Source organism: Leptopilina heterotoma, unplaced genomic scaffold (assembly GCF_015476425.1).
Source record: "Leptopilina heterotoma isolate Lh14 unplaced genomic scaffold, ASM1547642v1 Lhet_18, whole genome shotgun sequence".
NCBI lineage: Eukaryota > Metazoa > Arthropoda > Insecta > Hymenoptera > Figitidae > Leptopilina > Leptopilina heterotoma.
In genome coordinates, this window is record NW_025110896.1 from 2,785,015 (window position 1) to 2,799,087 (window position 14,073).

The 14,073-nt window shown below is 25.2% G+C and overlaps 2 protein-coding genes across 2 annotated transcripts in view; both read right to left on the reverse strand.

Moving 5' to 3' along the window:
- The window catches only part of LOC122499951 (POU domain, class 6, transcription factor 2), a 67,562-nt gene that overhangs the window by 17,657 nt on the left and 35,832 nt on the right, over nucleotides 1-14,073 (reverse strand). Inside the window, exons 2-6 of the mRNA XM_043608556.1 lie at nucleotides 13,889-14,054; nucleotides 11,918-12,073; nucleotides 10,886-11,080; nucleotides 6,831-6,989; nucleotides 2,231-2,514 (exon numbers count right to left, since the gene is read on the reverse strand). Coding sequence (XP_043464491.1) covers nucleotides 2,231-2,514; nucleotides 6,831-6,989; nucleotides 10,886-11,080; nucleotides 11,918-12,073; nucleotides 13,889-14,054 — 960 coding nt within the window. The remainder of the gene's footprint in view (nucleotides 1-2,230; nucleotides 2,515-6,830; nucleotides 6,990-10,885; nucleotides 11,081-11,917; nucleotides 12,074-13,888; nucleotides 14,055-14,073) is intronic.
- On the reverse strand, nucleotides 3,292-4,845 carry LOC122499932. Its single transcript, XM_043608532.1, has 2 exons — nucleotides 4,237-4,845; nucleotides 3,292-3,991 (listed from the first exon to the last, which is right to left on the reverse strand). Exons 1-2 carry the CDS (start codon nucleotides 4,646-4,648, stop codon nucleotides 3,318-3,320), a joined length of 1,086 nt encoding a protein of 361 aa, XP_043464467.1. The 5' UTR covers nucleotides 4,649-4,845; the 3' UTR covers nucleotides 3,292-3,317.

Here is a 14,073-nt window from a genome sequence, read left to right on the forward strand (position 1 = left end):
ATTCAATTATTTTCGAAACTAATGAAATTCTTTGAAGAAATTCAATTACTTAAAAAAAATTTTAACGAATATCTCGTCAAGAATTCAATTATCTTTATAATATAGAAAAAATTTTCGCCGAAAATGCAATTATTTTCAAAAATTTGAATAAACTTCTTTGCAAAATTTCAATTATTTTTAAATGTTTTTCGCAATTCAATAGATTTTCAATATTCACTAATTTCATAAAATTTATCAAAAAATTTAATTATTGAAAAAAAAATTTTTGATACAATTCAACGCAAACATTCAATTATTCTTATAAATAATAAAAATTCATTTTAGAATTCAATTAATTTTATTGCAGAAAAATGTAATTATTCTTAAAAATTTTATTAGAATTCGTCAAAAAAATTCAATTATTTTCAAAAATTTTAATAAAATTCTTAGCAAAATTTCAATTATTTAAAAATTTGTTTATAAAAATCATGAGAATTCAATTTTCAGAAACATTGAATTATTCAATAAATTATCTATTTTTGTATTTGAATAATTGAATTCTCGTAGAAGTATTAAATAAAAATTGATTAAAAAATAAATTTTAGTAAAAATTTTAGATAATAATTGAATATTAAAAGCATCAATAGTATGGATTTTTATAAATAAATTAATTTTGAAAAGGTTTCAATCTAAAATCTTTGAAAATCTGAAATTTTCATACTTTTAACTAACATTTCTGTAGAATTAATTTTTTGAAAAAGTTTAATTGAATTTTTTTTTGAAAAATTTTTATTCCTATGGGAAAATAATAATGATTAAATATTTATTTTAAATAAAACAAATTTTTAAATTTAAGAAATTCGTAAATAAATGTAATAAAAAATTATTTGAGGATATAATTTTTTTAGAGTGAATCAGAATATTCTTTAGGGTCAGAGAAAATTACAGAAAAACAAAATTAAATTTTTGTGTCAACCTTGAGTAAAAAAAATATAATTTTATTTAGTATATTTTAATAATAATACCTAATAATAACAATAATAGAAAGTATAATAATGTTATAATAGAAATCAGTAAAAAAATAACTGATTCTCAGTAGTGAAAAAATAATTTACGATTAACAGTAAAAAAATAATAATAATAACAATTATCTTTCATTATTTTCAATGTTAATAATAATAAAAAATTATTTTTTCGATAATTAAACAAAAATTTAGTACTTTATTTAACTTTTTTGTTTTTTTCTAAACGCAGTAGCTATTGCAAAATCTTAATAGACCTTTTACAGTAGAATTCGAATATAAAGAAAAAAATTACGAATGTAAAGGTAAATATTTTTTTTTTTTAAATGTTAAAAATATCGTACAGTCTGTACTCATTACTCTTTTTTTTTCTCTCTTTCTTAAAAGAAGAGGGGGGGGGGACTTTCTTTACGAGGAGTGAATAAAAATGAATTATTTAAATTTAAACAAAATTTAATAAAAATCTTTTCTTAAATGCAATTATTTTCATAATTTACTATATAAATACTTTTCTTAAAATCAACTATTTTTAAAAATTTTAATAAAATTCTTTAAGTTTTCAATTATTTTTGAAAATTGTGATAGAATTCCTTAATTAAATAAATTTCAGTAAAATTTTAATTAAATTCAATTCAATTATTAAATAAATTATTTATTTTTTTTTACTTACATAATTGAATTCTCTTAGAATTTTGTAATAAAAATTGAGTTAAAAATGAATTTCGGTTAAAATTTTAGATAATAAATTAATACTAAAAGCATTATAGCATGGATTTTCAAAAAATAATTGAATTTTGAAAAGGTTTCAAATTAAAGTCTTTAAAAATTAGAATTTTTAATACTTTCAACATTTTTTTGAGTATGTCTAATCATTTTTAGAGTTGATCAGAATATTCTTTAGGGTGAGGGAAAAAGTAAAAAAAAATTTTAAGATACCAAAAAATAAACAATGGTATTCTCTCCCTAATTGAAAAAAACGAAAAAAAATTCAATCTAGAAAACTCATTTTCGAATAAAACGAACGTTTCGGTAATAAAACATTTTTGGGGTACTTTATAACTCCAATTAAAGTTCCTTTCTCAAAAATTCAGGAATTTGAAGGTAACTTGGCCTAATTTTTATAATTGAAAAGCGACGGTTTTGTCATTTTTTTCGACGATAATTTATTTATTTATTTATTTATTCAAATTGATAGTGATTGGATTTTAAGTAAATAAGTAGAAACTTACCCCGTAGTGGTTCAAATGAGTAGAGTGCCGATGCGCATGTTGAGGTGAAGTTGTGAGGAGTGGTTGCGACGCAGCTTGAGCAGCTTGAGCGGCTTGAGCAGCCTGAGCTTGAGCTTGAACGGCTTGTGCCTTAACTTGAGCCTGAGCTTGGGCTTGAACGGCCTGAGCAGCTTGCAACAATTGTTGCGGCATCAACAATTGCTGACTCGCTGTACTATTGCCGAGAAGATGCGGCAGCGCTGCCGGATTCAATGCCAAACTCGTCGCCAAACTTGGACTTGGTACTGGCACAAAAAAATTAAAATCATATATAAAACCATAAATATATTTTCTACTATAGTATAAAAAAAAGGCACACTGAGAAAACGATTCATTTGATTTAAACATATTTTGTTTAAATCAAACTTAAAATATCTTTGCTATACAGTACAAAATATTTAAGTTTAATTAAAACATATTTTTTGGTTCATTTAAAGAAATAATATGTTTAATTCAAACATAAGTTATGGTTGATTTTAAATTATTTATAATCAACTTTTAAATTTGAATTAAAGATAAAATTTTTAAACATAATTTTTGTTTAAAACAAAATAGAAAATATAATTAAATTAAACATAATTATAATTTATAAATAATAAAACTCATTGCAGAATTTCAATTATTTTTAATTCAATTTTAAACTTTTAAAATTTTTTTTCTTTGAAATAATTCTTAAAAATGTTATTAAAATCCGTCAAAAGAATTCAGTTATTTAATATTTATAGATAAAATTCTTTATAAGAATTAAATTTCAAGAAACATACCATTATTCAATAAATTGTTATTTTTTTATTTAAATAATTGAATTCTAGTAGAATTTTTCAATAAACATTGATTTAAAAATGGATTTCAGTTAAAATTTTAGATTATAATTGAATTTTAAAAGCATTAGAGGGTAAATTTTTAGAAATAATTGAATTTTTTTATTTATTTATTTATTTATTTAAGTAATAAACGGGCTTACAAAAAATAAATGCCCTTTCGTACAGATGTACTAGTAATTATTGAAATATAAGAACAACAATAGTGCTAGGCTGCAGCATCATAATCATATGTTTATAAAAATATGCTCTATATTTGTGATCGTAGTTGAGATAATTGAAGCACGTAATACACACGAAGTAGCAATCAACACCCCCCCTCCACGCAAACTATCACTAGAATTTAAACATCTATCTGAGCGAAAAACATTATAATTCTGAAAACCGAGTTCCTTTGTATTAAAACTTTCATTTAACCACGTCTCAGTAAAAACAATAATATCATAATCAATGAAAGGAATACATTGTGTTAACTGTGTAAGTTTGGTTCTTACGCCCCTGACGTTTTGATAGTAGATTGAGAGATCAGATGGTAGATGGAGAGAAGTACCGGTTGCGCGCGCATCTTGCTCACATGAACTTGGAGTGGTTATGTTTAAGTATCGGTGCTCGTATGCTGGTTGTGAACATTTGTTGTCATCACTGTTGTTATGGTCGGAATCTCGTTCCGATAAACAATCCTCAGGTTTTGTTCTCCATTTTTGCGTCGATTTTCTAATTGCTCCTTCAATACTTTCAGTTCCTCTAGTTGCTGTTGTGTCTTGTCTCGCCGAATCCAGAGATTCTCTATCTCCAATGGAGAGTCTGTCATTTTCTTTGCTGCAACAAATGCTTGAAACAGAAGATTGGCATGTGCTTCCGATTGACAGACAATCCGCAGTGGTCTCAACCTTTGCTGGTTCTGTGGAGGTTTACCAATTCTATAAGTCTTTATATTCTCAAGGGAAGCCGGTTCAATTTTTAAGGATAATAATATTTGTGCAACTACATGTTTGTCAGAGTCGGCATTGCGATTAATGTTCTCGCCAAGTCCAAATAAAATAAAATTATTTTTACGTTTAAATCGCTCAGAGACTTCAACAATACACTTTTGCATTATTGTACCAGTGTCAACATTTTGACTACCAATTAAACTAGTTACAGTACCTTCTATGCTGTTGACTCTGTCAGTTAAATCCTCGACCCTTGTTTCATTAATAGTAATTCTAGTAATAGCACCCTCCAGTTTTGAGGTTACACCATCTAATTTATTTGATAATAATGATAATTGCGGACTAAGAGCAGCAGTCATATTAGTAACAATATTTTTTATATCCATTGGTGTTAAAGTATAGTCAGCAGACACATTCGAGCCAGCAGAAGTAGATTGCAATTGTAAGTCAGCAATAGGAGAGGGAGAGCGTGGTCTGCAACACTTTGTGAAGGAATCGTCATCAAGAACTGCAGTTTGAGCTGCACAAGCCGGATGATACAGGGTACCACAGCCCGGGCACGGTGTCGATTCTCTTATAACTCTTTTTCTGCATCCTGGGAAGGTCTTACCAACAGTCAATGACATTGTTGATACCTAACCTCACTTTCACTTAACACCCAAAAATCCTCACAGAATTACCAAACACACAATATTAACCGAGGTAAACAACTTTAACAAGTTCAACAGTGCAAACAGTTCATGCACACAACTATTTACAACTGCTCCATTCAAAATACAACAGTTAATAATGGAAATTGAACGAGAGCGCACAAAACACGTGTTGCTAGCAGCTAATAGCAGACGAATTGATATATATGAAAGGTTTCATATATAAAATCTTTAAAAATTTTAATTTTTCATATTTCTAACTAACAATTCTGTGTAGTTAATTTTTTTTGAGAAACTTTAACTGCGGACTTTTTTTTAAAATTATTTAATGTTTTTATTTTCGAATATTATATTTAATTGAAGAATTTATGAATAATTGAAATTTTGTAAAATTGAATATTGTAAATAAATAAATTTGAAAATTCTTTAAAGAAACTATTTGAAAAATTAATAAAAATAATAGATTTATAGAAAATGTTTAGTTAAAAACAAGAACAAAAAATTCAATTTCGTAAAAGTTACAAATTATTACAAAAATTCAATTATTTTCAAGAGTAGTAATATTCTTCGCAAAAATTAAATATTGTTCAAAATTAATAAAATTCTTCTTAGGGATTCAATTATTTTCACTAATAATAAAACACATTGCAGAATTTTAATTATTTTTAATACAATTTTAATCGAATTTCTCGAAAAATTTAATTATTCTTAAAAATTTTATTAAAATTCGATGAATATCTCATCAAAAATTCAATTATCTTTATAAATAGCATAATTTTTGGCCAAAAATTCAATTATTTTCAAGATTTAAATAAAATTCTTTACAAAATTTCAATTATTTTCAAAAGTTTTTCGTAATTCAATGGTTTTGAATATTTTACTATTTTCATAAAATTTATCAAAAAATTTAATTATTGAAAAAAATGTTTGATACAATTTTACGAAAACGTTCAATTATCATTATAAATAATAGAATTTTATTTATGAATTCATTTATTTTCACGGGAGAATTTTAAATATTTTTAATATTTAAAAATAAATTCCTCGAAAAATGCAATTATTTTTTAAAATTTTATTAAATTTTGACGATAGAATTCAAATTTAAGAACGATTCAATTATTTAATAAATAATATAATTCGTTGCAACGATTCAATTATTTTCATAAATAACTTTTAATTTGTCGCAGAAAATCAATTATTTGCAAATTTTTTTTTAAATTCTCGTCAAGAATTAAATTATCTTTATGAATCGATAGCGAAATTCTTCTCAAGAATAAAATTATTGTCAAAAATGGTAATAAACTTCTTGTCAAAATTTCAATTATTTAAACAAAATTTAATAAAATTCTTCCCATGAATTCAATTATTTTCATAAATTATTATTTAAATTCTTCTTAGGCATTCAAGTATTTTTAAAAATTTTCATAAAATTCTTCAAAAAGTTTTTAATTATTTTCGAAAATCGTTATACAATTTTTTAATTTAATAAATTTCAGTAAAATTTTAATTAAATTCCTTTAAAGAAATTATTGAATAAATGATTTATTTGCATTTTATTTGTATTTAAATAATTGAATTCTCGTAGAATTTTCCAATAAAAATTGATTTAAAAATGAATTTCAGTTAAAATTTGAAATAATAATGGAATATTAAAAGCAATAGAGCGTGAATTTTTAAAAATAATTGAATTTTGAAATTAATTTTTTTGAAAAAGTTTAATTGTGGATTTTTTTAATATTATTTGAAGTTTTTCATTTTCTAATATTTATTTAATTGAAGAATTTACAAATAATTGAAATTTCGTAAAATTGAATATTGTAAACAAATGGATTTGAAAATTGTCAAAGAACTTTTTCAAAAATTATTAAAAATGAATATAGATAATCGATTTAAAGAAGAATTTTAGTTAAAAATTCTTGTAAATAATAATTGAATTGTAAATGATTTTATCACTCGGTCATCTTCAATTATTATAAAACATGAAGAAATCGATCACTCCGTGTCGAATCACTCCGAACTCGGAGTTATCGATATCTTTATGTTTTATAGTTATGAAAAATAAAAAAAATAAATAGTTTTAGAATATTTATTATTTATTTAGAATATTTAAAGAAATTGTTTTAATAAATAAATTAATAAATAAAAAACAGTAACTCACCATTACTAGTCGGTGTATTCATCAAATTTTGAGGTTGCGCAATTGATTGTAAATTCGCCAATGTCGTGGAGACAACTTGTCCATTACTGAGGGGAAAGTCAACCATTTGATTATTCACATGATTAACGGGCGCTGCAATTATTGTCTGTGTGGAAATGCCTGTTAAAAAAAAGAAATATTATTAGAAAAAAAAATTAATTTTTTTTTTGTTTTGCTAAATTCTATTTGTAAGTGTCTTGCCTTCCGTGACGGACTATTGATTTCAAAATGGTTTTGGTAAACTTATCAGAGTCTCATAGAAGGATTATTAGCCAAAACCCATAGGGCATAGGTATAGGCTGGGGCGTATAGTTCGTAAACTATTATCGTCATCTTAATATCGGGTACAGGTACTGGGCTTCGAGAAGGACGCCTAATCATACTTAGAATAGTTTCAGGATTACCTCCAGCTCCGCTAATCTGATAATCCTATACACTCGCTTAATATGATTACTGATCCTTAGAAGGCACCTGTGTTATATACGTATATCTGCGTTAAGTAAATCCAGTTTTCTCAACAACTCGTAAACTCTCGCCAAAATCTCATTAGAAGAAACATTAGCAAAACGATTTTCTTATTTTTTTTTTTTTTTTTTTTTTGAAGGGGGAGGTAATGTTTATGTTTATTTTCTCTTGTTATACGTGACGACCTTGGGATTCGAGTCCGCTGTGAGAAAACTGCGATTTTATTTATTTTTCTTTCGATTTTTCTTTATTTATTTCAATTTTATTGTTATTGGCATTAGTTTATTTTTTAACGATTGTAAAAATTAATTATTAATTATAAATTTGTTATTTCTTATTAATTGATTAAATTAAATTGTAATTGTCATATTGAATAAAATATAATTAATAATAAAATAAAAAATTAATAATTAATAATAAAATGTAAAATAATTATTACTACCTTTACAACAAAATTTATTCTTGTAATATTTTATTAATATTTTATTTTCTAAGAAACTTTCAGGAAAGTGTATCCTCTTTGTTTGGGTCCTTTCGTACGATTGTATAAACTATTCAAAATTCTTTTGAGGATTATATTATTATTTGTTTGACCCTCAGCGTCTCCTTCAATATACAATGGCTTAGATATCAAACTTTTGAAATAATAGAACCAAAATTAATTTCAGGAAAAAAGAAAAATCAATAATTTAACATTTTAAATTTCTCCAGAATTTTATTATTTTTTTTTTTATTTCTATTAGGTATTTAATTTTACAATATATTTTATTAGATTCAATATATATTAAGGGTATTTGATCCATTATGATGTCACGTGTTTTCAAACACGTGTTTTGAACAAACTGACGTCATAATATATTCAAAATTTTCACTATTTAAATTAAATATTAATTAAATTAAAATAAGAAATGATTAGCTATGATTGGCGTCATTTTAGGGACCATGATTAAAATTTAGAGATTAGCAACAGTGGCGCTCGTTGCGGTTAAAATTAAAAAATTTTCCTACATTACAACATCTATATGACGATTTTAATTTATTTGAATTTACTTTCTTTATTTACTTTTTTATTTTTTTTAATTTACTAAATTATAATATAAAAAAATAAGCTAAAAGAAACTAAAATAAAAATTATTAAATAATTTTAAATAATTAAATTGTAAATTAAATTTTTTAATAATTAAATGAGTGACTAGATGTTATAATAATTATGTTAAAAAAAGGAAACTTACGTTCAGGTTATCTTCAACTTCAACAAAAATCCGTAATGTTGAATACAGTATTTTTAATCCACTTTAAAAAGTAGAATACTTGAATATTAAAAATTTCAAATTCATAAATAATCGGGAACAAAAAAAAAACACGAGAATGAGTTGCACAAAAAGTAACACTGAACAGAATCTCGACCATGTGGTCGAGGGACACCATTTTGGAAAAGTTGACGCCATCTTTATCTGCTTTTTAAAATTGAGCAGAGCTGACGACCCTGGTGGAGAAATTATTAACTTCGATTTTTTTTTCTAATAGTAACTGTAATTTTATCCAAAAAATCATCTAATTTATGACAGTGATTTACAAATAAAATTTTACGTTTGTTAAAATGTACATTAAATTCGATAACATGTGAATTAGTTCGAAACTTTTTCGCAAAGTGCGACACCACGTGGCAAATAAAAATTGTTGGTTCCTGAATTTACCGCAAAGAACGCCACTGTTGCTGCGCTTTAAATTTTGATGATTATGTTCTTTAACCCTCGGAGAACACATGGGGTCATTTTGACCCCAAGATTTTTTGCGAAAAGCTTTTTATCTATTGTTTAATATTTTTTTTATAAGGATTTTAAAGTACACAGACTTATTTTACAGAGTTTAAACTATATTTGCAAAAAATCCTTTGGTTAAGCAGATGAACAGTTCAAAATTGGTTATGAGCATTGAAAAATGACCTAAAAAAGAGGTGTGTTCTCCGAAGGTTAAAGTGGTTATTATAGTTTACTCCAAAGGAATTAATTATTATTTCAAGAAAAATAAATATTCTAATTGATATCAAAACAAAAAGTAGCAACAAAAATAAAAAAACTGGTGCCATGTTTTATTCATGGTTCCTATTTAAGTTTCTTAAAATTATAAATTACTGTTTTTTCTGTCTATAACTGTGATTTTTTAATGATCTCTGGATTAAATTTGTGGCTCTTTTTCCTTTCGCTTTTGTCTCATTTTGATATCCTTAGAAAAACTGTGATACTGAACAAATGTCTATTATCAAAAATACCAATTACTCGATTACTATTCCATTCAATATTTATTTAAAATGCTTTAAATTTTAACATTCGACCTCTGCAGAAATAGATCAAAGATCTGAAATTCAGACCAGGATGATGCAAATTATTCTTTCCCCCTAGTGTACAAATTAGAAAGGTGGCAACAACCTGACGTTCAAGATGAAACTTGGAACCATCTCTATATAGTGACCAACACTTAACATCATTCAGAATAAAACTTTTGATTTCAAGAGTTAGGAGAAGCCATTCAATCGACGAAGCGTGTTACTTGTGAAGCTTATAATTCCGTCGGTCCATGAGGACTGCTTGAAGTACATGCAAAAAGGGGGGGGGGGCAGCAGCCCACCTATATTTCGTGATAACTTGAATCCATTTAACCGGAATCCTAGAAGTTGTTGTCTATTGACAGAGAATGGAAGTCAGCAACTTGGTTAGAAACGAAGTTAGCGAGGAAGAACCACAATCAATATAATAGCGGAGGCAAAATTCGCTGTGTTCGAGGCTAGCCCAGGGTTAGCTGGACAAGTGTTAGTAATGGTCGAGAGGGTTTGTGAAGGACAGAGAAGATAGGGTGGATGGAAGTTGGAGGAGGATGACGTGATGGTAGTGGTGGTGGTCGAGAGTCGAGAAAGGGGGATGGTAGTGAGACGTTAATTATACATTGAAATTAGTTGCAGAGTTTGCCCTGTGCTTGCCGAGCTAGTCTAGGGGGCCACTAAGTATAGAAGGACGGCACCGGTTTTGGTCCCGCACTGGATGGTCCAAGCTCTGGTCAGAGATAGCCGATATTATAACGGCGCAAACTCGATTGTGTAATATTATGCAACCTCCCCCCCATCCCCTTTTCCCTTCTTCATCTACCCCCCCCTCCTCCCCCCAAAGTGTGATTAGGACTTTATCCCAACTCATACCATCAAATCCCAACTTACGTTGGTTGGGTGACGACGGATTGAAAAGGATGGCATTAGAGTCTCACCCTGAAGGCATTGGAAACAAAATCGTGTTCATTATATTTTCAATCGCTCGTCTTGCTTTGTAAATAAGTTGTTAACTTTTCTCAATGAATGTAAAAATTATTAAAAAAAAAAAAAAAATTCTCCACGAAACATTTCTGCAATTTAGAAAAACAGGACAATTATTTTTCTAAACTCTAAGAAATAAAGAAGTGTAAAAATATTTGATATTTTATTTTATAATTTTATAAAAAAAAACCTAAAATCCTGTAAAAGATCTGCGGGAGGGAAATGATTGAAAAAAATTAAATCTTACCTTGAGAAGTTTGTATAAGAAGTTGGGCATGCTGAACGTTCTGAATGAATTGGCCAGACAATAAAATTAACGTCGGCACTGTAACCGGTTGAGGTTGAGAGAGAAGTTGAGGAAGTGTCGCCAAGGGGGCCGAACTTGGGGGTGGCAAAAGGTGAGACGCCACCGTTGTACTTGACGGAGTTGGTAATGTTCCAGCTTAAAGACAAATGCAAAAATAAATAATTAGTAAAAATCTTCCACTTTCGATGAAAAGATTTGACTTAATTTAAATATTTCTATTCAGTTCATTTGGTTATCAAAAATATAGAAGTAGATTTATAATTAAATATAGAATTTAATATAAAACTGAATATAGAATTAAATATGAAATTGATTATAGAATTAAATAGAGAATTAACTACAGAAATAAATATAGAATATGATGTAGAACTAAATATAGAATTAAATATATAATATAATGTAGAACGAAATATAGAATTAAATATAGAATATAATGCAGTACTAAATATAATATTAAATACAGAATTGAATATAGTATTAACTATAGAATTAAATGTAGAATTTGATTTAGAATTAAGAATAGAATTAAATATAAAATTGAATATAGAATATAAGACGATCCAGTAAATAAAATAACATGAAATCAAATATAAGTACAAATACAAAATGTATTAAATACATCACAAAATACAAAATCAAGTCCACAAAATCTAAACTCAAAACTAGATTACAGTCTACAAATGTGAAATAATATTTATAAATAAAAGTAATTCACTTGCAATTTGCAAACAAATTTTATTAGTTGAAAATAGAATTATTTGCTAATTTTAAAATGACAGCTTTCAAATAAAATTGTAACTGTCGAGTTGATAAATTTTCTTGAGACGAAAAAAACGAATTAGAAGAACGAATTTCTCGTTAAATATTTAAGTAAATCTTTCAGAGACTTTGACTAAATGAGAAGATGTGCTAAAAATAATCCTCTATCTATAAAGAAAAGTGTATTATAAACTATTTAAATAATTAACTCACCCGACGAACTGACAGTGAGATTCAATGGAGTATTAATTAATTGATTATTTGTTAATCTTGCCATTCCTTGAAGACCAGCCGCCAATGATGCGACTTGAGGTAAATTTTGTAAATTAACCAAATTTTGGAAATTTTGCAATGTCGCCATGTCAGCCACTGTAATTACAAAGATTATTTTTTTTACTCGATAATTTCAAAGCAAATAAAAAATTTTAATAAATAAAAAATATTTTGAAATAAAAAAATTCAAAACCAAATGACAATTTAAAAAAGAAAAAAAATAAAATGACCCACAAGTTTTGAAGGTTCAAATAAATGAAATATTTTTTTTTAAAATATTTTTATGAATTACTAATTGCAATAAAAATTAAAAATTTAAATTTTACATTTAGAAAAGTTTAAAAATAAATTTCTTCTTTAGGATCATTATCAATAATAATAAAGTAAATGTTCAGGTAATCTGTTCGCAGTTAATTGTCGTTTGCTATTTTGTTTCTTAAATTTTTTATAATTTTTCTTTTCAAATATTTTCAATTTTAAAACTAATGTATTGAAAATCATCGAATTGTAGCAAAGAATTTTTTAAAAAAATTTGATAATAACAGAATTTCTTCAAAGAATTTTATTATTTAGGAAAATAACTGAATTCTCCCGAAGAATTTTATTAAAATTTTTAAAAATACTAATTAAATTCTTTTGAAGATTTTTTTTGAATTTTTTTTAAACTACTGGAGTTTCTTTAATAATTTTAATTGAAAATTTTGAAAGCAATTGAATTTTATGAAGAAGAATTTTATTAAAATTTTATTGAAAATAATTGAATTTTTGTGGAGAATTTTACTATTTATTTAAAAATAATTGAATTGTTCCGAAGAATTTATTAAAAATTTTAGAAAATAAATGAATTTTATGTTAATATTTGAAAATTTAAATTTTTTCGAGGAAAATAAAAATTATTGAGTTCCTGCAAAGAATTTTAGCATTTATAAAAATAGTTGAATTATTTCGAAGAAATTATTAAAATTTTAGGAAATAATTGAAATTTATGGAAATATTTCAAAATATTTGAATTCATGCGAGGAATTCAATTAAAATTGTTTTGAAAATAATTGAATTTCTGCAAAGAATTTTGACTATTTATAAAATTAATTGAATTCTTGCGAAGAATTTTAATATTTATAAAAATAATTGAATTCTTACGAATAATTTTACTATTTATAAATATAATTGAATTTTTTCGGAGGATTCATTAAAATTTTAGAAAAAAAAGTATTTTTTCAAAATGTGTTAAAAATTTTTTTAAAAATTAAATTCTTCCTAAGAATTCAAATAAAATTGTTGTGAAAATAATTGAATTTTTGTAAAGATTTTACTATTTAAAAAAAGTAATTGAATTGTTTAGAAGGATTTATTAAAATTTTAGAAAATAATTCATTTTTTTCGTGAAATTTTATTAAAATTTTTGAAAATATGAACAGTAATAACTAATTTTGTACTGAATAAGTGAATTTTTTAAATTTTGATTATGAAATTATTTTAAAAATTTATAGTTGAAAATAAAGAATTTTTTAATTTGCATAATAATAATAAATTGAATGTCTCGTTTCGCGCGTAACAATTTGTTAGTAAAATAAATAAATAAAATAAATATTTAAAAAATTTTATTGAACTGATTAGTTATTATTTGTAAATTTTAACACTAAAGTTACTATTTTTATTTTAAAAAAGTTTATTAATTATAATAAATAATATTAATTCGTATTATTATTGTTATTATTACAAGTCAATTTTAATTAAAGTTACTAGTTTTATTAAAAAAATAAAAAAATAAATTTACTAATGATTAATTATTAAAAATTATTAATAATTATTAATATTAATTAGCATTATTGTTACGATTAGTACTATTTTTACTACTTAATTTTAATATTAAAGTTACTAATTATATTTAAAAAATAAAAAAGATTTTACTTGTGCCATTTAGATGAGCTTGAGCCGCACGTTTCACATGTTCCAAATTTTCAGGGGAAGGACTTCGTCGTCTTTTTCGAGACTTTAGTGACTCCAAAATCATCTGATGTTCATGTAAAGTGACGGATGCTGGTTCCGGACTTCCATTGCTACTTCTGTCACTCTCCTGAAAAAAATAGAAAAAA

Excerpts from the sequence above, each read along its gene's own strand:
- LOC122499932 (XM_043608532.1), bottom strand. The coding sequence starts at position 4,648 with ATGTCATTGACTGTTGGTAAGACCTTCCCAGGATGCAGAAAAAGAGTT. Across the intron at positions 3,992-4,236 it reads CAGAGTCAACAGCATAGAAG|AACCAGCAAAGGTTGAGACC; the intron begins GTACTGTAACTA and ends AAACCTCCACAG.